At 43.0% G+C, this 20,619-nt stretch overlaps 1 protein-coding gene across 2 annotated transcripts in view; it reads right to left on the reverse strand.

Moving 5' to 3' along the window:
• Positions 1 to 9,618: 9,618 nt before the first annotated feature.
• Positions 9,619 to 20,619, reverse strand: part of BTBD2 (BTB domain containing 2) — an 84,591-nt gene continuing 73,590 nt past the window's right edge. Inside the window, exon 8 of one of the 2 annotated variants that reach the window (XM_033957037.1) lies at positions 9,619 to 12,206. In XM_033957037.1, coding sequence (XP_033812928.1) covers positions 12,045 to 12,206 — 162 coding nt within the window. In that variant the 3' untranslated portion in view covers positions 9,619 to 12,044. The remainder of the gene's footprint in view (positions 12,207 to 20,619) is intronic. The other variant, XM_033957036.1, reaches the window with a different exon arrangement.

Here is a 20,619-nt window from a genome sequence, read left to right on the forward strand (position 1 = left end):
AGTAGAACAATTTATAGGATACGACAGTTGGTAGGATGACCTTACCAACTGCCATCCTAGCAATTGTCATCCTACCACCTGTCAAGATCCTCAGAGAAATAGGAAGCAGAGGCTCTCTCCATAAATTCTCACTGGCATAGATTAGCTTTACCAAAGGTAACAGTGGGGCCAGCTAGGCACAGTAGTGATGGTCATGCAGCTCTCTGGCTATAGCCATTTACCTGTTTCTTTCCCCTTTACTTACAACACTGCACAATGATAAGACAAGTGTTTCTTTATTGATTTTCTATTTACAAATCACAAATTTGGCCAGGGACATGACTGGGCGCAGAAGTACTGGTCACTAGATCAGTGCCAGGAGCAGTAGCTGGCCCCCAATGAACCATTTCCTATTTAGACTAAGCAATTAAATTGCATTTGCAGAAGTCAGAAATGTGCATCAGTCTGCTACTTTTACACAATCTGCTTGTACTTTGTGCTGGGACGAGACAGTCCAAACCTTTCTGGATCTGGCCTTTTTAACTGCACCTGAAAGGGTGGGCAGGAAGTAGAGGTAGTGCTCTTTACCTCCGTTTCCAAAATAAGGGTCAAAACTAAGGCAGCCGAATGCATAAGTTTCTTCTACTGCCTGATTCTGTTAGGGCAACTTCAGTGCTGGCACTGTAGTATCTAGTTTGACTTCTCCAGGCATTGAACCACAAGGGTCCAGTCCCATTTTCACATTTAATTTTGCTAAGTGAGGAGAGCATAAAAAAATTAAGCAGCTCCACCCCTCCCCCCTTCATGTAATGTTGGCCTGGCACACAAAGCCACATAACGAGCAAAGTCAAGTGATGCCATTAAGCAAACACAGTGGGGCACATACCTTCATCCTTGAATTTATTGTATAGCACTTGAGGCTCTTGGGCTTGTTTTCTAATTATATTCCTAATCAATAATGTCCACTCTACAACTGAATACTGAAGTCGGCACAGCCACATGTGTTATCCTCTGGACAGTACCATACAATTCAGCATCTACTCCTATGGGTGTTATCAAAGGATCTAGCCAAGTTGCACACAGTGCATGGTATCACAGACAACTGTTAAGTGCTAAAGTACTGCAGTAATTAGAAATCCTAATAAATGATTGGTAAGTTGTCAGAAGCTCATCTGCAAGTCTCATAGATTTGACTACATCACACATTATCTGTGGGTTCATAATAACTTACATAGCCTAATTAGCTCCTAGGCCATGTGAGGTAATCTGCAACACTAGAAATAAACACAGGAATAAAGTGTAACTTATAATTCTGGCAGTGGCTTTTTAGCATTATTGCTGCTTCCTTCCTCTTAAATAATAAATTACAGAAAGAGCAGAGATAGGGTGAGAAATCCCCCTAAGTGCAGTTACATCTGGGGGGGGTTTGTATAGGTAAAATTTCTGTGGACAAGAAGTAGCTTTGAATAAGTGTTACAAGTACTATTTCTGTGTTTCACACTGGGTGTATTATACAATTAGTTTTAATGAACAAAGGGCATTCCCTTAACTATGCACCCTATAGAAACTATTTTTTAAGGTGGAGTGAGGGACAGCAACTTTTGAAAATGTTAGCTGAACTGTGACCACTGCTGTCTCAGTTGCATAGTTTTATTTATTAAATTCTAGGGCCAATTCTCATACTAGCCCCCTGAACTCTATAAAAGCACTAAAAATTGCATGGGCCCAATTTGGGCACACAATTTAATTGAATAAGAGCCAATTGGTGCTAATTACAAGGATCATGGGCAGATTAGTGGAGTTCCTGCAATTTACATGCATAAGCTATGCTTAATTTAGACACAAGGATTTACACTACATTTCAGTTGGTATATATGGCCACACATAAAGTTAGATGCAATTGCCAGTGCTTAGGCCTAGATTCACTAACCTCCATGGCCAAGTCTTGCTGGGCGACCAATTCACTAAAGAGTCCCCTTGCAAATGATCGGACACACACCCACAAGCGATCCCACGGATTGCTGCAGAACAATCCAGACACAAGCTCGGACCATCCTCTCTTCCTGGAGATACGATCTGCGCATGCATTTGCTCAGCTTGAGGTCAAAACAAAGGGGGGGGGGGCAGCTGCACTCACTGGCCCCACGAACCATCTAGCCCAAAAATCAGACCGGAACAAAAACAACGATACCGTAGTGCAGCCCTGCTCTTAACCAGCAGGTTAAAAACATGGGCTGGGCTCACAGAGAGCAGGGCGCTTTTTTGCACAAGGGAGATGTTTTATTTTTATGGCTGCAGTATTGGGATTTTAGGGCGGCAGAAAGCAGGACAGTCAGCGAGGACTTGAGCAACTGGTCCTCGGCAGTTGCTTAGTTTGGATCGGCTAGCCCAAGTGGTGGTCTTTCTTCTCTTTAGTGAACTGAGGCCTTCCAAATTTGCATGCTGTTTCCCCTCATTTGCATAATCAGATCAGGCGGAAGGTTAGTGAATCGGTTCGGGACATGATCCGACTGTTTAGTGAATCTAGCCCCAAGTACCTAACTGCGCACCCTTTATAGAACTATTTTTTTTCAGTGCTGTGTTTTTAGGCAACACAAGTAAAATTCAGTTCAGTGTCTATTTTCCCTTTTGAAAAAAGACTTCTCTGTACCTGATCCATCTAGAAGTAAAATTTCTCAGGAAGACAACATACATAGTGTATTTTAAAATCTGTGTTTTTCATGAGCCCACTAACAATAAGACCCCTGTGACTGCTTCTAGTCAGTCTACCCAAAACAACAAGCAATGAATTTGAGAAACTAGCTTTGAAAACTAGCATCCCTGTGTGTGCTGCAGTTCTCAGAGAGCATGCAAACCCTCCATGTCCCCAAATTGTTTCATACCACACCTCGAGCACTCATTTAAAGCATCTCGATCCTTGGGGAGATGTTAGAAGCTAAAGTTACTGTTTCAAGGCTGCTGTTACTGTCTATGCAAGCTAAACCTTATTATGTCCTTTTTCATTGCATGAGCTATGACCTCAGCTTTGTTGCTTAACTCTTGTGTCTCTGTGGTAGGTACTGATTGACAACCAAACCTTTTAACTAAATATACTAATCCCACTATAATTGATGCTACTAGGGCTAAATTTTAAAACAGACCCCTAAAACAAAGGCTTTTTCCTTGTATTCCTAACCTCTCTCCATGGTTATCAGCATAAAAAACCTCCTTTTTATTCTAAAAACAAAACAAAAAAGCCCGATATTATACATGAATTCAATATCTGTATCTTTTTCTGCTATTTATCAAACCAAACTTGTAAAACAGCACTACTGCAGCTGATCTCATTCAAGTAGATATGATTGCAGATTTTTTTTTTTGAGCGAGAACAGCTGCAGTAGTGCTATTTTACAAGTTTGTTTTGAGGAATAATAGACAAAGATACAGAAAAATTACTTCAATAGCAGGTTTTTAGGGAATAAAAAAAGTTGGGTTTGATCCAAGATGGCCGCGGTCGTGGTCTGCTGAACGCCGTCAGCAAACCCTATTTCTTAAAAACTTACTTCTACAGCGTTAGTGCTGCAGAGATTTTCTGTCATGCCGAAGAGAAGGGGAAAGGGAGCTTCTTCGGCCTCACGGCGTCCCGGAATAGCCTCCTCCGGTAATATTGAGGAGTTGCTGCGGCGGATGCAGGGCGTCATCAGAGCGTCGGTATCGCCCCCGGCTGAGACGCTTCCTGATGACAGACTGGAGGTGTCTCCTCGGGCTCACGAGATCACATTGAGCCCCGACGCACGAATCCCTCCTCCTAACCCTCGAGCCGCTAGCTCCCCGGGAGTGGGGAGGCAGCCGGAAGTCGGCTTGGGCCCCCTCCCAGAGGCTGTGGGGAACGGCGAGAAGAACATCGACTCAGGCTCACAGGGATCGCAGTTGAGCCTGAGTGTACACGAGGAGATTTCCATCTCAGAATCAACCCCGACACAGGAGATACGGAGAGGAGAAGGTCCCTCAGCTGGTGAGCCTAACTTATCACTATTAAACTTGCAGACATTCAATATAGTGAAACCCCAAGAAGTTACATTGGAGGCTTTGTGGGATCTGATTGCTAATTTAACTAAGACAGTAAATACTAATCATCTTCAAATAGAGGGAAAAATAAAAATTCAAGAGAAAGAAGTTTTTCAGATAAAACAAGACTTGGGAGAATCCAAATTAGATATTCAAAGTATTAAAGATCAACTTAAATCTTCCAAATTGCTTCAGGACACTTTAATTAAGGATAATATAAATTTAAGAAGAAAGATAAAGACATTTGAAAATTTCTCTAGGAATAATAATTTAAGACTGATTAACTTTCCACGGATCTCGACAGTGACTCCAAGAGAAATGTTAAAAAGGTATATGTTGGAGATATTGGAAGTATCGGAAGATTTATTGCCTCCTTTCACCCAGGTCTATTATCTACCTAATAAAACTCAAGATCTTCAAGAAGAAAAAATGAATGTATCAGCTTTGCTTGAATTGATGTATCAGCTTTGCTTGAATTATCTGATAAAGAAGTTGCAACACCTGCTACATTGATTGTGACCTTGGCTATTACGATGGATAAGAATTGGCTTCTGAGACTATTCTTTAAAAATAAAGAGAAAAAGTTTCTTGATTTAAAAATACAGATGTTCCTAGACTTGGCAAGAGATACACAAAGACGTAGAAAGGAGTTTCTATTATTAAAACCTGGTGTTTTGGCTCTAGGGGGAACTTTTTATCTTCGTCATCCCTGCAAGTGTATAGTTCATTACAATTCTCAGAAATATGTTTTCTTTGAGCCAAACCAGCTAACGGCCTTCCTCTCCTTGTCCCGCCTGGAGAAGGGGTAAGATTGAGGGCTTCAATAAATTAGATGCCTGAATATCAGTATACCATGTACAGCTTATCTCTAATGAATAGGTTTCTATTAGTTCTGTTTAATATACATCATGGATCATAATTGTGGACTTGAGAGATTATACAAAAATTTTTTTTTTCTATGTAAATTTATGAGGTCTATTTCTTTGTTCATTTGATGTAATCACTTTCTGTACAAGATTTATCTTGAATTGTAAATTTGAAATTTATAAATAAATAATAAAAAAAATAAAAAAAAAATAAAAAAGTTTTTTTTTTTTTTTTTTTTTTAAATGCTGATGACCATATAGAGAGGGTATTTTACATTTAGAGATGCTAGACCCCCATCTCCGAGGCTTTTTCCTCCTATTCCTGTTTTAGTTAGCACTAGCAGCATAAATTCTAATGGGATTAGTATACTATATATTTTGATTGATTGACCACTGATCCCTGATATATTTAGTGGCAAACCTTTTAACTGTCATTACTAGCCACAGACGTAGGTAGTGCTGTGCAGTGACAATCCTGAACCCCTCCTCTTTGTGGTTTAGAAAACCAAACTCATTCCTTTTATGAGAAGCAGAGGGGATGAGCCACATACCATTCTAACTCAAAAGGGTCCTTACAGACTTCCATCAAACTAAAGAATTCTCTACTAGAGTAACAACCTTTAAAAACACTATACCATCAACTGTCAGGGTCAGGCATAGAGCAATCCAGAGGCTGAACAGTCAAAAAGGCTGGTAGGTTGTTTGGTTTCCTCAAGTATAATTAAAAAAAAAAAAAAAAGAGATTAAGGGAGGTAGGCATTCAAGCAAAGCAGAAACTCGAATAGCTGTACCTTTTAGGTGAGGTAGCAGCCTCCCCACCGAACTTATTGCCATTGACCTTATAGAGTAATTCTTATGGCAGGGGAAGTAGACATATTGATTTCCTGCTACTGGGACAAGTGTACCTGTGCTGACAAAACTCAATACATAGGTGTGCTTTTATAAAACCCATGCACAAGTACCTGTCCTACTCCAGCTCTATCCAATTTTTACTCTGGGAACATCTAATTATAAAGAGATTAGGTTCTTACCTTGATAATATTTTTTTCCAGTAGATAAGGATGGTATGCTGAACCATAGCGTTATACTGCAAAAGATGTCCGTCACAGCTTTTCAACTCCTCCTTGGTCTCTGCTGCCCCCTTCAGTTCATACCAAAGCTGATAACAGCTCAACAGTAGGAGGGATACAGGGAACTCCCCAAAAATAGGTCTCTGATCTGCTGAGATGAAGTTAAAACAATTAGTGAAGATACAGTAATAGAGCAAACACATTAAAAAGACTCCAAGAGGAACAAAAAATTCACCAAACTACAAGGCAAGCAAGAATATTTATGGAGCTCAACCATTCCACTCTTGTAATTCTATATACAAACTACTCATTTCCCAATAGTCTGACTGATAGTGAAATCATAGCTATGGTGCCAACCATAAACCTTAAGACAACAGGCACATCAGATAAATTGCTTGGGGGAGGGGTTCAGCATACCATCCCTATCTACTGGAAAAGTTAAGAACCTACCAGTAATCTTTTTCCTGTCCAATAGGGATGGTATACTGAACGTAAGCATGTACCTAAGCAGTACCCAAACTCTAGGGTGGGATAGATGAGTCTGCTTGTATTACTGAGGACCCTGTGCTGCTACGTCTATCCTATAGAATTTGGTGAAGGTATGGAAGACTAGGTTGCTGATCTACAAATTTCCTTGGGTGGGATTGCCTGATATTCAGCCCAAGAGGAGTCCGCTCCTCTTATCAAATGCACCTTCAATAAGACAGGTGGTTGTTTGCCACAATTATCCACATAAAATATATCTAGGACCCAAAATATGGGAGCTATGGACCCATATTTTGGGTCCTAGATATATTTTATGTGGATAATTGTATTTTTAATAAAGCCTGCATCTTGAACATCACTAATTCCACAGCGCTTTTGTTTTTGCTGGACTTGGAAGTGAGTCTGCCTCGTCTCGCCTGACTGGTTAACATAAAATGATGATCCCAGAGACAAAACTCAGTGACCTCCTGGTAACACAAGAGAACTCTTTGGACACTGAAAACCTTTAAAGCCTTGTCTTTCTTCTTGAACCCTGTGGGATGAAATGCTCTGAATCTAACCTTTTGGTTGAAATGAAATGCCAAAACAATCTTCAGTAAAAAAAGAGGGAACCATACCCAAGGTCACTCCCGCTTCCACAATCCTAAGGAACAGCTCTCTGCATGCCCGTATCTGTAATTCCAAGACTCTTGGTAGAAGTAATTGCCACTAGGAAGAACCATTTTGACCAACAGACTCCTGAGGGAGGTTTCATGTAAGGGCTCATATGGAGCCCTGCTGAGTCCTTCAAGGACTATATTATGATTCAAAGATGGAAATGGTCTTGCATCAGTGGTTGTAGTCTCAGGGCACCCTTCAAGAACTGGACTATGTCCGGAGGCTTGCTAGAGAAGCTCTCTTCGCTAAGCCCCAGAAGCATGAAAGCCCTTCTACTTGAACTTTAAGGGACACCAATGTCGATCCCTTGTCAAGGCCCTCTTGGATGGACACCAGCAGACGAAACTGGGGCATTGCCCGACTCTCTCTGCTACACCAATACTGAAACATCTCCAGTGCTTTAGCATATGCTGAAATTGTTGTTGGCTTTCTGGCTTTGAAAGTAGCAATGACTACTTCGGAATATCCTTTTTGGACTAGTGCTGTAAGATCAAAGCATCCTGGATCTTTTATGGCAATCGGCCCCTGCGGCAGCAAGTCTGGATGTACCTGAAGACTGAGACACTGCCCCTTCTGTAAGCACATGAGGTCTGCATACCACGGGTACGTGGGCCAATCTCACCTGGCCTATCATGGGCCAGGGGGGGAGAAACATACTATAGCCAAGTCTATTGTCATGATTGAATCAGGGCATCTAGTCCTGCACTTCTGGATTTGCATCTTTGGCTGAAGAACCGAAGAGCCTTCTTGTTCTTTGCAATTGCCATGAGATCGAATGTCTGACAACCCCATTGTCTCACAATGGCCTGGAATGCTGTTAGGGACAACCACCGCTCTTCCGGGTATAATATCTGTCTGCTGAGAAAATCTGCTTGAACATTGTCCACTCCGGCCATGTGCAACACAGATATCACTAGCAGATGTATTTCTGCACAAGAGAGCAATGTTTTTGCATCTGGTGCTCCCCTGCCTGTTGACATAGGCCACTGCAGTGGGTTTGTCGGAGAAGGTTCTGACTGCTTTGCCATCCAGCAACAACTGTAGTCAGTGCAGCGCCAGACGAAGGGCTCCGTTTCAGCCTCTTGATAGATCACATCCACTGAGACGGAGTCCACGGTCCTTGGACTGGTGACCATTGCCATGAACAAGCTGGCATCTGTCGTTAGGATGACCCGGGAATCTATCCAGAGTGGGATTCACTTCAATAGAGATTATGGGTGAAATCACCAGCACATGCTGCTCCTGGCTGCTGCTGTCCAAGAGTGGAATTTGCAGGGAAACTCTGAGGTGATCACTGAGACAATACGGCATGCTGGAGGGGACGCATGTGCACCTTCACCCAGGGTACCACCTCTATTGTAGCCACCATTGTCCCAATGACCTGAAGGTAATGCCACTCAGTAGGCAATGGCTTGGCCAACAGGGCTATATTTTGACCACAAATCTTCAGTTTGTATGCTTGACTCGGCCTTTTGTGTTGAATAAGACCCCTAGATATTCCAGGGACTGTGTCTGAACAAGGTGGCTCTTGCGAAAGTTCACAATCCATCTCAGACTCTGTAATGTCTCCACAACTGCCACTATCACATTCTCTCCTTCCATGTGGGATGGTGCTCAGATAAGCCAATCGTTCAAGTACTTGCCAACCTGCTCTGCAGAGATGAGTGGCTACCACCACCATACCTTTGGTGAAAGTTTGAGGTGCTGTTGCCAGCCCAAAGGGAAGCGCTGAGAATTGATAGTGATCCTCCAACATATGGAATCTCAGGAACTTTGTGTTCAGGGAAGATTGTGATGTGAAGGTAAGTTTCCATCAAAGCTAGGGCAGCCAGTTCTCCTGGTTCCACTGCTGTAATGACAAACCGAATGGTCTCCATCCAGAAGCGAGGAACTCTCAGGGCCGTGTTGATGTGTTTGAGATCCAGGATGGGCCTCCATTTTTCTGAGCCTTTCTTAGGCACGACAAAGTATATGGAGTATCTGCCAGAGCCCGAGTCTTCAGGAGGAACTGGTTCTATAACTTGAATATCAAGTAATCTATCTAACCTTTTCTGCATGCCAGAAGAATGCTCAAATTCTATCTTGTAACCCCTCTCTGATAGTCTCCGGTGAGACATTATCTGTTCCCAGGCCTCCAACTAGTTCAAGAGCCGACCTCCAATCTTCAGAGGAGCGGTCTGAGGGGTGGTGTCATTGTGGGGGTTTTGGCAGGTACTGTGGAGCAGGAACCTGAACCTTGGTTCCTCTGGTTCAAGAATTTCTGTCTGGAATCTTGCAAGGCTCTTTGGAGTGCTGGCAAGAACACCATGACACATGCTAGGACTCACAGTTTCAAGTTTATTAGGTGTTTATATACCATCTATCAAGGTTATCTAAGCGGTTTTACAATCAGGTACTCAAGCATTTTCCTTATCTGTCCCGCTGGGCTCACAATCTATCTAACGTACCTGGGGCACTGAAGGACTGAGTGACTTGCCCAGGGTCACAAGGAGCAGCGTGGGGTTTGAACCCACAACCCCAGAGTGCTGAGGCTGTAGCTCCAACCACCACGCCATACCTGCTAAGCTAACTGCTTTTACTACATTCTCTGGCACTGAATTCCAGAGTTTAATTATTAAAAACTTGAAACGTGAAGGCCATGGCTGCAGCCTTAATCCCTAAGGCTACAGCCTCAAACAGCCTGCTGAGGACCATATGAACTCTGTGGATCTTTTAAAACTACATCTCCCTCCCTTGGCAGGGAAGTGCATTTGGTCACCTGGGCTACCAGGGAATCCACCTTTGGCATAGCAAACATTTGTTGAAATTCCTGATCCATCGGCTACAGCTTTGTCATGGTTTTCGCCACCTTAAGGAAGCCTTCAGGTGGCTCCCAGGACTCTGAGACTGGGATCCTCATATCCGGGGTCCACGGAAAGGATGTGGGTGGAGTCTGGACCCCACTCAGAAGAGAACAGGGTGTGTGGAGGGTCTATCTTCAGCTCTCAAAGGAAATCTGTAATGATCTCTACCAATGCAGAGAACTTGTCGGCAAATGGAGGAGTCCTCTCCCTGGTCTATGGCCGAAATTGCCTCATGGTCCTCCATATGAGAGACTGCTTCTCTCATCAGGGAAGCCTTACTTTGGACAGTAAAGGAATCAAATCTGACCCCCTCATCCCTGTCGATGGACCACCAGAGTCCAGAACAGCCTCCACTCTGGGCCGCTCGCCAACATACCTAACAGGAAGAGTTTGGTCCTGTGCATAAGCCTCCCAAAGGAGATTAAATAAGGATAAAGCCGTAAGAGGGCAACACTCCTTCCTCCTTAGTATGGGGTAGCCACCTTTTCTTGGGTTGAAGAACATCTATATTCTTATGCTGCACAGTACCACTGTCCTGCTGCTCCAAATGTCCCCGTCCCCCCCACAGGACCATCTGCCTTGCAGAAGGCAAGCCCAAAGCTTCCACCCCTCCATCCCATGGTGCAAGGGCCACTTCAGCTACCCATCCAATGCAAATAAGGCATTATATAGGAGTATTAGGGTCTGAGGACTCCATCTCTACTAGTTTTGAGATAAAATTAGGTATTTTGAAGAAGTTGGAGAACTTAGAAAAAAAAATTAAAAATCAGGAAATGCAAGATAGCCAACATGGCTACTTCAAAATGCTTCAGGGTAGACCAAAGACCTAACTGCATAAGCAGTCAAAACACAGTTTTCAAGAACCCCTAATTTTCTTCCTAGGTTGTCAGAGCCTGTACTCATGTGCTGGGGAAATGGTGCTGCTGCCTGCTTCAGCTCCTTTAAAGTGTAACTGGATCTGGAGGGCGTTCTCTCCTCCTAGCTGCCAATCAACTGCCACGTCAAGATCTTTCAGATCCTTACCCCCCCACAGCCGTGCATGATGCCAAAAAAAGAGGGGGAAGTGAAGCTGCAGCCGGCACTATAAGCGCCCCAAAAGACACTATTAATGCCTAACAGCCTACACTCAAGCTCAAGTACTGAAGGTACGAATCCTGAACTCTACAAATCTTCAGTAGGTTGGCTATATAGGTTCCTGAAGGATGCATTTGCCAGCTACAAACTTAAACATCTACTCCTCTCCAAGCAGGCAAAGCAGTCCTTTAAAGCTGTGCAAAAAGTCCAACATAAAAAAATAAAGATACCAGAAAACAATAAAGAAATAAAGCACATCAGAAACACCTTCATGCTCGCCTGCAAAAGGAAGAACTAAAGGGGGCAGCAGAGAGTGAGGAGGAGTTGAAAAGCTATGATCAATATCTTCTGCAGTATGCTCACGAGCATAGATGGATAACCTTATGATTCAGCATACAACCCTTATTGCACTGGAAGTGAAATTAAGTACTGCAGGGCTAGTCTATTAAGCCTACAAGTGTGTGTAGCAACATTATTCATAACGCTTAAGTCCTTCATGACTCCCCTAGTTACCCATGCTACTTGTAAGGAAATTTACTACCTACTGGTCTCTCCAAGATTTAACACACAACTGAAAGGAATGATACTTGCAATTATTTTTAACATGCTAACAATACTGCAGTGGTGGGTGTGGATTGAGCAGCTACAATAAGAAATTATGTAGCTTCTTCTAGATCTGAGTGTTTCTACTCAAGCTTAACATTACCTGTCTGTCCTTTTTCAGAGAGCTTGCACTCTTTGGGCTGCTGGGATAGGCACATCTATGTTACCACAGGCATAAATAAATACAACTGTACATTTCTTCCAACCAGTTTTAAAACAAATGCTTTCTCTAGAGAACCATGCTCTGGTGAAGTTATAGTTGAGCACGAGCAGCATCAGCACGGAGGTGGGGAGAAACAAGGATGCAGTTTCTTTAATAGTAACCTCTGGTTGGCATGGTGGAATGACTACAGACACAATTCGGTGGGCAGGGTCAGGAAAGAAAGTAGAAGTTATACATAACAGTTCACTGTTCTTCACTATGTATAGAAGATTATTTCTGGGACCTGCCCATCTTCCACTGAAGTTCCATTATTGTTGCCTGCTGCATAACAGAAAGTGAAGCAAGTTTTGGCGCCTGTAGTTGGTGATTCATGAATGACTTTGCGCAGGCCTTTGGTTCCATAATGAGAGTCTGGACCCTGCAAGATAACAAATCCTTATCAACCTACAAGCAAGTGTTACTCAATTGTAATATACATCATATTTTATTCTAAGAAAGTTCATTTATCCAAGGAGAAGCAGGCAGTTTATTCAGAGTGTTAAAAAGTATCCTGTCACTAAGTTTTTTGAAGACTGCCTGTACTGCACAAGCACCGGTGCCTTCCCGCCCAACCTCAGCTCGCAGGACTATCATTCTCTGTTTTCCGTGAAGCTGAGAAGCTCTTCTTTGGAGTTTCTCCAAATGCGCAAAATATTTTTGTGCCTTCCCCTGCTATTTTCTTCAGTTTTCTCAATTTTCTTACCGTATTTTTTGCTCCATAAGATGCATTTTTTCCCCAAAAAAGTGGGTGGAAAAAAGGGTGCGTCCTATTCAGTGAATACAACCCTCCCCCCCCCCCCCCCCGCAGCTGTTACCTTATTTCCGCTGCCGCTGCTCGCGTAAGTAGAGGAAAGAAAAGGCCAGGCGGGTGCAGCGATTGCACGCCGCCGGCCGAGAAGCCTTATCCCTGACGTCAGGGGTAAGACTTCTGGGCCGGCGGTGTGCAATCGCTGCACCCTCCTGGCTTTTCCCAGCAATTCACTCCGTGCCGGCTCCCTCGACCCACTGCTGAGCCAGGAGTCCAAACTCCCTGCCGCTGCTGCTTCATTGATGTATCCTCACAGCGGCAGCAGCGGAAGGTAATTGAATTTAGCGGGCGGGTGGGCGGGCTTGGGGGGGGCAGAAGAGGACAAAGGCTGGAAGGCAGTGAGGTAAACATAGGAGGGAGGGAGGAAGAGAACAAAGGCTGGAAGACAGTGAGGGGAACATAGGAAGAAGGAAGAAGGAAGGAAGGGACAATTGTTTGGCCTGAGGAAGGAAAAAGAAATCACCAAACAACCAAAGGTAGGAGAAATGATTGTATTTTCAATTTAGTGATCAAAATATGTCAGTTTTGAGAATTTGTATCTGCTGTCTATATTTTGCACTATATTTGTCTATTTTTCTATAGTTGTTACTGAGGTGACATTGCATATTTTAAAAAGTCATCTGCCTTGACATCTGTGCTGTGTCCCTGCCTACCACCAGAGGGGGGACAGGGTACAAAGCCTGGCAGGGAGGGGGGACAGGGTGCAGAACCTGGCAAGGAGTGTAAGGTTGGGTGCAGTCTGGCAGGGAGAATTTGGTTCAGAATGTTTTTTTCTTGTTTTCCTCCTCTAAATTTAGGGTGCGTCTTATGGTCAGGTGCTTCTTATGGAGCAAAAAATACAGTATTTTTCTTCAGTTCCGGTGAAAAGTTTGATTTTTAACTGACTTATTTTGGGGGGCCTTTGGCCTATCCTCAGCCTGTTTTCAGGCTGTGAGCATCAAGGCTTTTTCAGGTTGTGATCTATTTGACATCCCATACCACAGAGTCCTTCGATTTTACATCAACAGTCTTCCCCTTGCTGTCTAACCTCCAAGGGGCTTCAAAACGGGAACTCAGTACTAATGGACCATTTTGGCTACAGCCTCGGGCTTCCGACTAACAAAACTTCTACGGATACAACCCAGCATTTGTCTAGCCTTTGATGAAGCCTTCTCCACTTGATTGGCAGTTTTCATGTCTTCACTAATGATCACCCCTAAATCTCTTTCTGCTGCAGTCCTAGCCAAGGTCTCACCATTCAGTGTGTACGTTCTGCACGGATTATTGTTGCCAAGGTGTATGACCTTGCATTTTTTCACGTTGAAGCCCAGCTGCCAGGTCGAGGACCAATGTTCCAATAAAAGCAGGTCGTGCTTCATGCTGTCGGACAAATCGTTTTTACTTACAATGTTACATAATTTGTCATCATCAGCGAATAATGTTATTTTACCTTGAAGCCCCTGAGTCAGGTCTCCTATGAATATGTTGAAAAGGATCGGACCCAGGACCGAGCCCTGCAGCACTCCACTGGTCACCTCCGATGTTTTAGAGAGGGTACCGTTAACTACCACCCTCTGAAGTCTACCACTTAGCCAGTCATTGACCCATGCAGTTAGTGTTACACCTAATCCCATTGATTTCATCTTGCTCAATACCTGCGGTGGGGGACGCTATCAAAAGCTTTACTGAAGTCCAAGTACACGACGTCCAGGGGCTTCAACACATCACTGCACGCTAAATGAGGCACATTCTGGGCCATATAGCATCTACAGTTCATGTAACTCCATTTGCCAGTCTATATCTCAGGCAACCTTGGTGGACTCAACGCAATGGTTAATCCATCAGAAAGCAGTCCCAACAAATACAAGTAACCTCAGACCTTCATCAGTCCCTTCAGTGGTGGCTCTTACCAGCCAGTCTCTCCAGAGGTCTCCTTTTCCATACTCCGCCATATCAAAAACTATTGACTGATGCTTTCATGCTTGAATGAGGAACCCATCTCGATGGCCTCCATACTTAGGGCAGCTGGAGTCCTCATGAGAACACTCTCCATATCAATTTCCTTGAGCTTTGAGCAATCTGAAATGCTGTCTGCACGTTCCAGGATTGCCTTCTCAATCAAGCAGTACTTATTCAAATGGACAACCAGGTAGCAATATACTAAGTGAACAAATAATGACGCACAGGGTCTCATTCTCTTTGCTAAGAAGCCATCCAGATTTGGTCCTGGGTTATTCTTCGTAACAGTTTCCTGAAAGCAGTCTACCTAGCAAGAAAACAGAATGTCCTAGCCGACAAGATGAGCAGACTCCTACAACCTCATGAGTGATCACTCTACTCAACTGTGTTACATCAGATTTTCAAGGATTGAGGGACTCTAAAGATGGATCTCTTTATTCATCCCTACAATCACAAACTTCCAATCTTCTGCTCCAGACTCTACACATCTGATTGTCTGGATTCAGATATCTTTCTTCTCAACTGCAGGGAATTCTCTATGCTTTCTCTCCAATACCTCTACTTAGGAAGACTATTCAAACGATACCAAGAAAAGACCACCATGATTCTCATAGCACCTCAGTGGACTCGAAAACCATGGTTCCCTCTCTTCCTACAATTCAGTGTATGGGAACACATCACACTTCAAGTCTTCCCAACACTATTCACACAGAATGATGGCTCATCTCCATCCCAATCTACATTAGTTAGCTCTCACAGCAAGTTATCTTTCTACAAGCCAGAGATACATTTCTGCTATCTGCATCAGTGTCAGACACCATAGGGCAGGGGTGTCCAATGTCGGTCCTCGAGGGCCGCAGTCCAGTCGGATTTTCAGGATTTCCCCAATGAATATACATGAGGTCTATTTGCATGCACTGCTTTCATTGTATGCTAATAGATCTCATGCATATTCATTGGGGAAATCCTGAAAACCCGACTGGATTGCGGTCCTCGAGGCACATTGGACACCCCTGCCATAGAGGAATCTAGGAAACCCTCTAATCAGTGCTGCTATTGTATCAAGTGGACTCATTTCATAAGCTGGTACAACCTCAACTCACTGCATCTGACCACCTGCTCACTACCATCGGTTCTGGACTATCTTCTATACCTCTTTATCTCTGGTCTTATAGCACCCAGATGAACTCTGACTGAAGTAGTTTTAAGTGTTTTCCATACACTTCTCAATAAGAAACCATTGTCAGTACATCCTCTACTTTCCAGCTTCATGAAAGGCCTTTTTCATACTAAACAGCCAAGCCTCCTCCAGTTACTTGGGATCTCAATGTTATACTTTCCACTCTAATGAAGCCTCCCTCTGAACCACTGGAATCTTCAACTCTCAAACATCTCACTTGGAAAGTAATATTTCTCATTTCACTCACATCTGCCTGCCGAGTCAGTGAACTTCAAGCACATGTGTCGGATCCACCTTATATAACATTCCACCATAATAAAGTGGTTCTTTACTCATCCCAAATTCCTTCCAAAAGTCATCTCTGAATTTCATCTCAACCAGTCTATAGTCTTACCTGTCTTCTCTCCAAGACCATCCTCATCTGCACTCCATGCTTTGGACTGTAAATATGCTTTAGCTTACTATTTAGATCAGACCATGCTACATTCTACTCAGCTGTTCCTGTCACAAAGAGAACCATTTCCATATGGCTGGTGGATTGTATCTCCTTTTGCTATGCTCAGGCTGGACTGACACTTGAAGGCCGTTCACCGTACATAAAGTTTAAGCAATAGCGACTTCAGTAGCTCATCTATGTTCCACTTCCATTGAAGACATCTATAAAAGTAGCCACCTTGTCCTCAATTCATATATTCACATCCCACTATTGTTTAGAGAATCATTCCAGATGGGACAGTCTGTTCAGCCAAGCAGTTCTACAAAATGTATTCTCAACTTAGATGCCAACTTCCCTCCAACCCTTTTGGTTTCACCAGGCATGCTGCTGGCAGCTAATGACTCCCACATGAAAATATCTTGCTTGCTTGTCCTCGGATAAAGCAAAGTTACGCACCTGTAGCAGATGTTATCAGAGGACAGCAGGAAGAAATTATCACAACCCTCCCACCTACCTTAGTTGGCTTCTTAGCTTTATTACTGAACTGATGGTCCCGTGAGCCGACATTGGCAGGAAGGCACTGGCGCATACGTGATATGGGCGGTCTTCAAAAGACTTAAAGTAACAGTACACTTTTTGACTATCTGTACCAGGCTCCATGGATAACATCACTCACTTGTGAGAATATCTGCCTGCTGTCCTCGGATAACACCTGCTACAGGTAACTAAGCTTTATCTACAGTGTACATTTAAAATACTCATCTCCACAAAATAATAAGTAGTAATCTTATATTTATAGCTGGTAGTATTATACTTTAAAATCCCCCCCCCTTCATTATGGCTACTTAATAATAATCTTGCTACTGATCAAAAGTTGGGTTTTGTAAAGCCAAAGAAACATTGTTGCCCAGTTTAACAGCAATGGCAATTGTAATTTTTTTTAATTCTCAAGTTTTAATCTATGAACGGCATAAAGCCAACATCAAAATATAACCTGAAAATACTAAGTGCTCTCAGGTTTTGTTTTTTTGTTTTAAAGTGAGAAGAGATCTCTTATAGAATTGTCATACCAGCCATTAGCTTCTTAGCTGTTATATTGTTATAAAATATACTCATTGATGCCTCTTGTACCATAACACCAAAATCAGTGAGTTAGTTCAAATTACATTTGCTGGTTGAAGCAATCCAGGTAAGTGGGCTCCTTTAATTAATTGAATTTTGGAAAGGATAAGAAGCCTTGTTTTTTTATTTATATATCACATACTCACTGATTTTGGTGTTACTGAAAGTTCTTGTGACATATTTTATAACTGCCTGTTTAACTGCTAAGATAATGGCTGGTATAACAATTATGAGATACTGGTTACTTTCAAAGTTGTTGGGTTTTGTTTTGATTTATTTGGGTGGGGGGACAGCACTTAAAAATGTATCCTGAAAAAGCTCCTATCTGAAATATTTTTATTAAGACAAATCTGAACAGTATAACAGTACCCAGAGGGAGAGAAGGTCTGTACTCTTATAACCCTCGTAATCTCTTTCCCATTGGCTCCTATCCAAACCCCCAGCCTATATTTTTATGTTAGCCACAGATAAGTAGCAATACCAAATGCAGTGAGCACTGGAACTAGATATAAATAGTGGTAATAGTCAACTACTATAAGTATAGTTAAGCAGTTTATTTAGGACTGCTTTGTTGTAGGCCTAAATGGGAAATATTTGGTGTTGTCTACTAAATTTTCTTTCCTTCAGTGCTGCAGACCAGTCCAGAACAATGGGTTATGCCTGTATGCCAGTAGTAGATGGTGATGGAGAACATAGTAAGTTCTTCCCTATAAAGGGTACCATGCAGCAACTACTCACCAGTAATCTAACGCCAGCAAATGATGGACATTCAATGTAGCTGATTGTGAATCGCCTGGCTGCTACTGCTCTTGGGCCCAGCTGGTACCCTGGTTGAGCTAAGATGAGTAAGGGAAGAACCCAGGGGCCTGCTGAGGCAGAACAAAGGTCTGGCGGATACCTGGAAGAATGAAACTTGCACCCCCCCTCCCCCCCCACACACACACACTTACACTTTCATTTCTGAAACAAAGAGCACCCTTACGGACATGTAGTCTCCAGGCCCTGCTGTAGTGAATGGTACTGATCAGAACAGCCCTGGCATTGTTGCCATAGCAAGGTGTGAAGGCAGCACCTGAGGTTTTGAGAAGGCAGAAAGCACTCTCAGGGGGGTAGAGCAGCGCCGCTGGCCTCAGGGGGTGGGGGTGGGTGGGAATGTATCAAGCGAGTTTCCCTTAGTTCCTTTGGGGAAACTCGGAAGTATTTTGGTTTACGAGCATGCTTCTGAAACTAATTATGCTCGTAAACCAAGGTTCCACTGTAATTCACTTTATGTACACTGACAGCAGCTGAATATTGTAACTACATATAGTTCTGCCCCAATTCCAGAATGGCACAATCTGGATCTTGTTAAGGTAGGCAGAGCAATCTCTGCTGCCACACATTTGCTGTAGACTTGTACAGTTAGTGACAGCTGATAAATGTATAAATTAATTTGGCTAGAGCAGGGGTGGGCAACTCCGGTCCTCGAGGGCCGGAATCCAGTCGGGTTTTCAGGATTTCCCCAATGAATATGCATTGAAAGCAGTGCATGCAGATAGATCTCATGCATATTCATTGGGGAAATCCTGAAAACCCGACTGGATTCCAGACCTCGAGGACCGGAGTTGCCCACTCCTGGGCTAGAGGACTGTTTTGACCCCTTTGTGTCCTTTTCTTACCTGAACAAAATCCCTAGGGTTCTGCCTCATAACAACTGACTCCTAAACATATTAAGACACATGCAAAATCTGATCTCTGCACTAGCAAAATATTTTGATCACAGCTCAGTGGTGAAATTAGATATTACCTGCTAATTTTCTTTCCTCACAACCCTCCAGACTAGCAAATAGAGACAAGAAATATTGAGCTATGACATCACATAAGTGCAATCCTCTGCCAGTTAGTATTTATCTAACAAACGGCAATGAATTTTTCTCCCCTTCCCATTTTTTACCCCCTTTTTATTTTTCAGTCACTGTATTTCCCCCCTGTCAACTCTATTCTGTATTTCAATGTATTCTTTTCTCTCCCCCTTTTTGTAAAATAAAAATTGTAAACCGCTCTGCTAAATCTGATGGGCAGTATTTTAAGAGACGAATAAACTTGAAACAAGGAAGCTTCTCCATCTTGGTAAGGGACCATGAAATCAGACAAAATATCAATTTCCAGCCAGGTTCTGAACTGCTTTGGAGGAGACTCAAGGCAAGAAAATTAGCATCTAAAATCTAATTGTACCTTCCTTAACTGTCCAGACAAGACATACCAGAGCAGTACCTAACAAGGGTGAGAAACAGCCAAACCTGCAGAGAGTACACTCGCTCCAAAGGCAGTCATCTCCTAACTAGCTTGAATGTCTAGAAGATAACATTGCACAATAACAGGTTACCATCCAACAGATCTATGGTAGAATCACGATTCTCCACCCATGAAACAGCTCATATTCTAATCTAGAGGAAGCCTTCAGTACTTGAGAAATTGGACAATCTTGAAAAATAATATGTGCCAACACAACAGCTTCTTTAATCCATCTAGCAAATCAAGGCTTTCAATAAGTTTAAAGTTTTATTATTTTTAATATACCAACCATCGACAAGTATCTAGTCAGTTTACAATGCTAAGATAAAATAAAGAATTAAAATAATACTTACAGAAGGGGGAAGAGTGAACATTAAAGACCTTTTACAAAGACAAACATGAAAGTGGGGGTAGAAGGAGAAAAGGGGGGTAAATAATTACATTGTTAAAAATAATTAAAAAATATAGAGAGAGAAGTTAAAAAGAAGAGGAAGGGAGAAGGGATGTAACATTAGGAATTGGGTCGCCTGACTCTCCCAGAAAGCAAAACCAAAAGATCCAAACTCCTGGACTCTTCCATACTCTTCAAACATATCAAAGAGCTCTGCTGACGTTCAGGGAACATAGACCATTTCAACCCTCTCCTGGAGTCATGCCTAAGTCAGGTGGGTTCTCAACCCTCTCCTGGAGTCATGCCTAAGTCAGGTGGGTTCTCAACCCTCTCCTGGAGGCATGCTTAAGTCAGTTGGGTTCTCAACCCTCTCCTGGAGGCATGCCTAAGTCAGTTGGGTTCTCAATTCTCTCCTGGAGGCATGCCTAAGTCAGTTGGGTTCTCTATACTCTCCTGGAGGCATGCCTAAGTCAGTTGGGTTTTCAACCCTCTCCTGGAGGCATGCTTAAGTCAGTTGGATTTTCAGTATTACCACAATGAATATGCATGACAAAATTTGCATATTACAAAAAACCATTATATGCAAATCTGCCTAATTATGATGATCCTGAAAGCCTGACTGGCAAGGGGTACCTCCAGGCGA

Source organism: Geotrypetes seraphini, chromosome 8, assembly GCF_902459505.1.
Source record: "Geotrypetes seraphini chromosome 8, aGeoSer1.1, whole genome shotgun sequence".
NCBI lineage: Eukaryota > Metazoa > Chordata > Amphibia > Gymnophiona > Dermophiidae > Geotrypetes > Geotrypetes seraphini.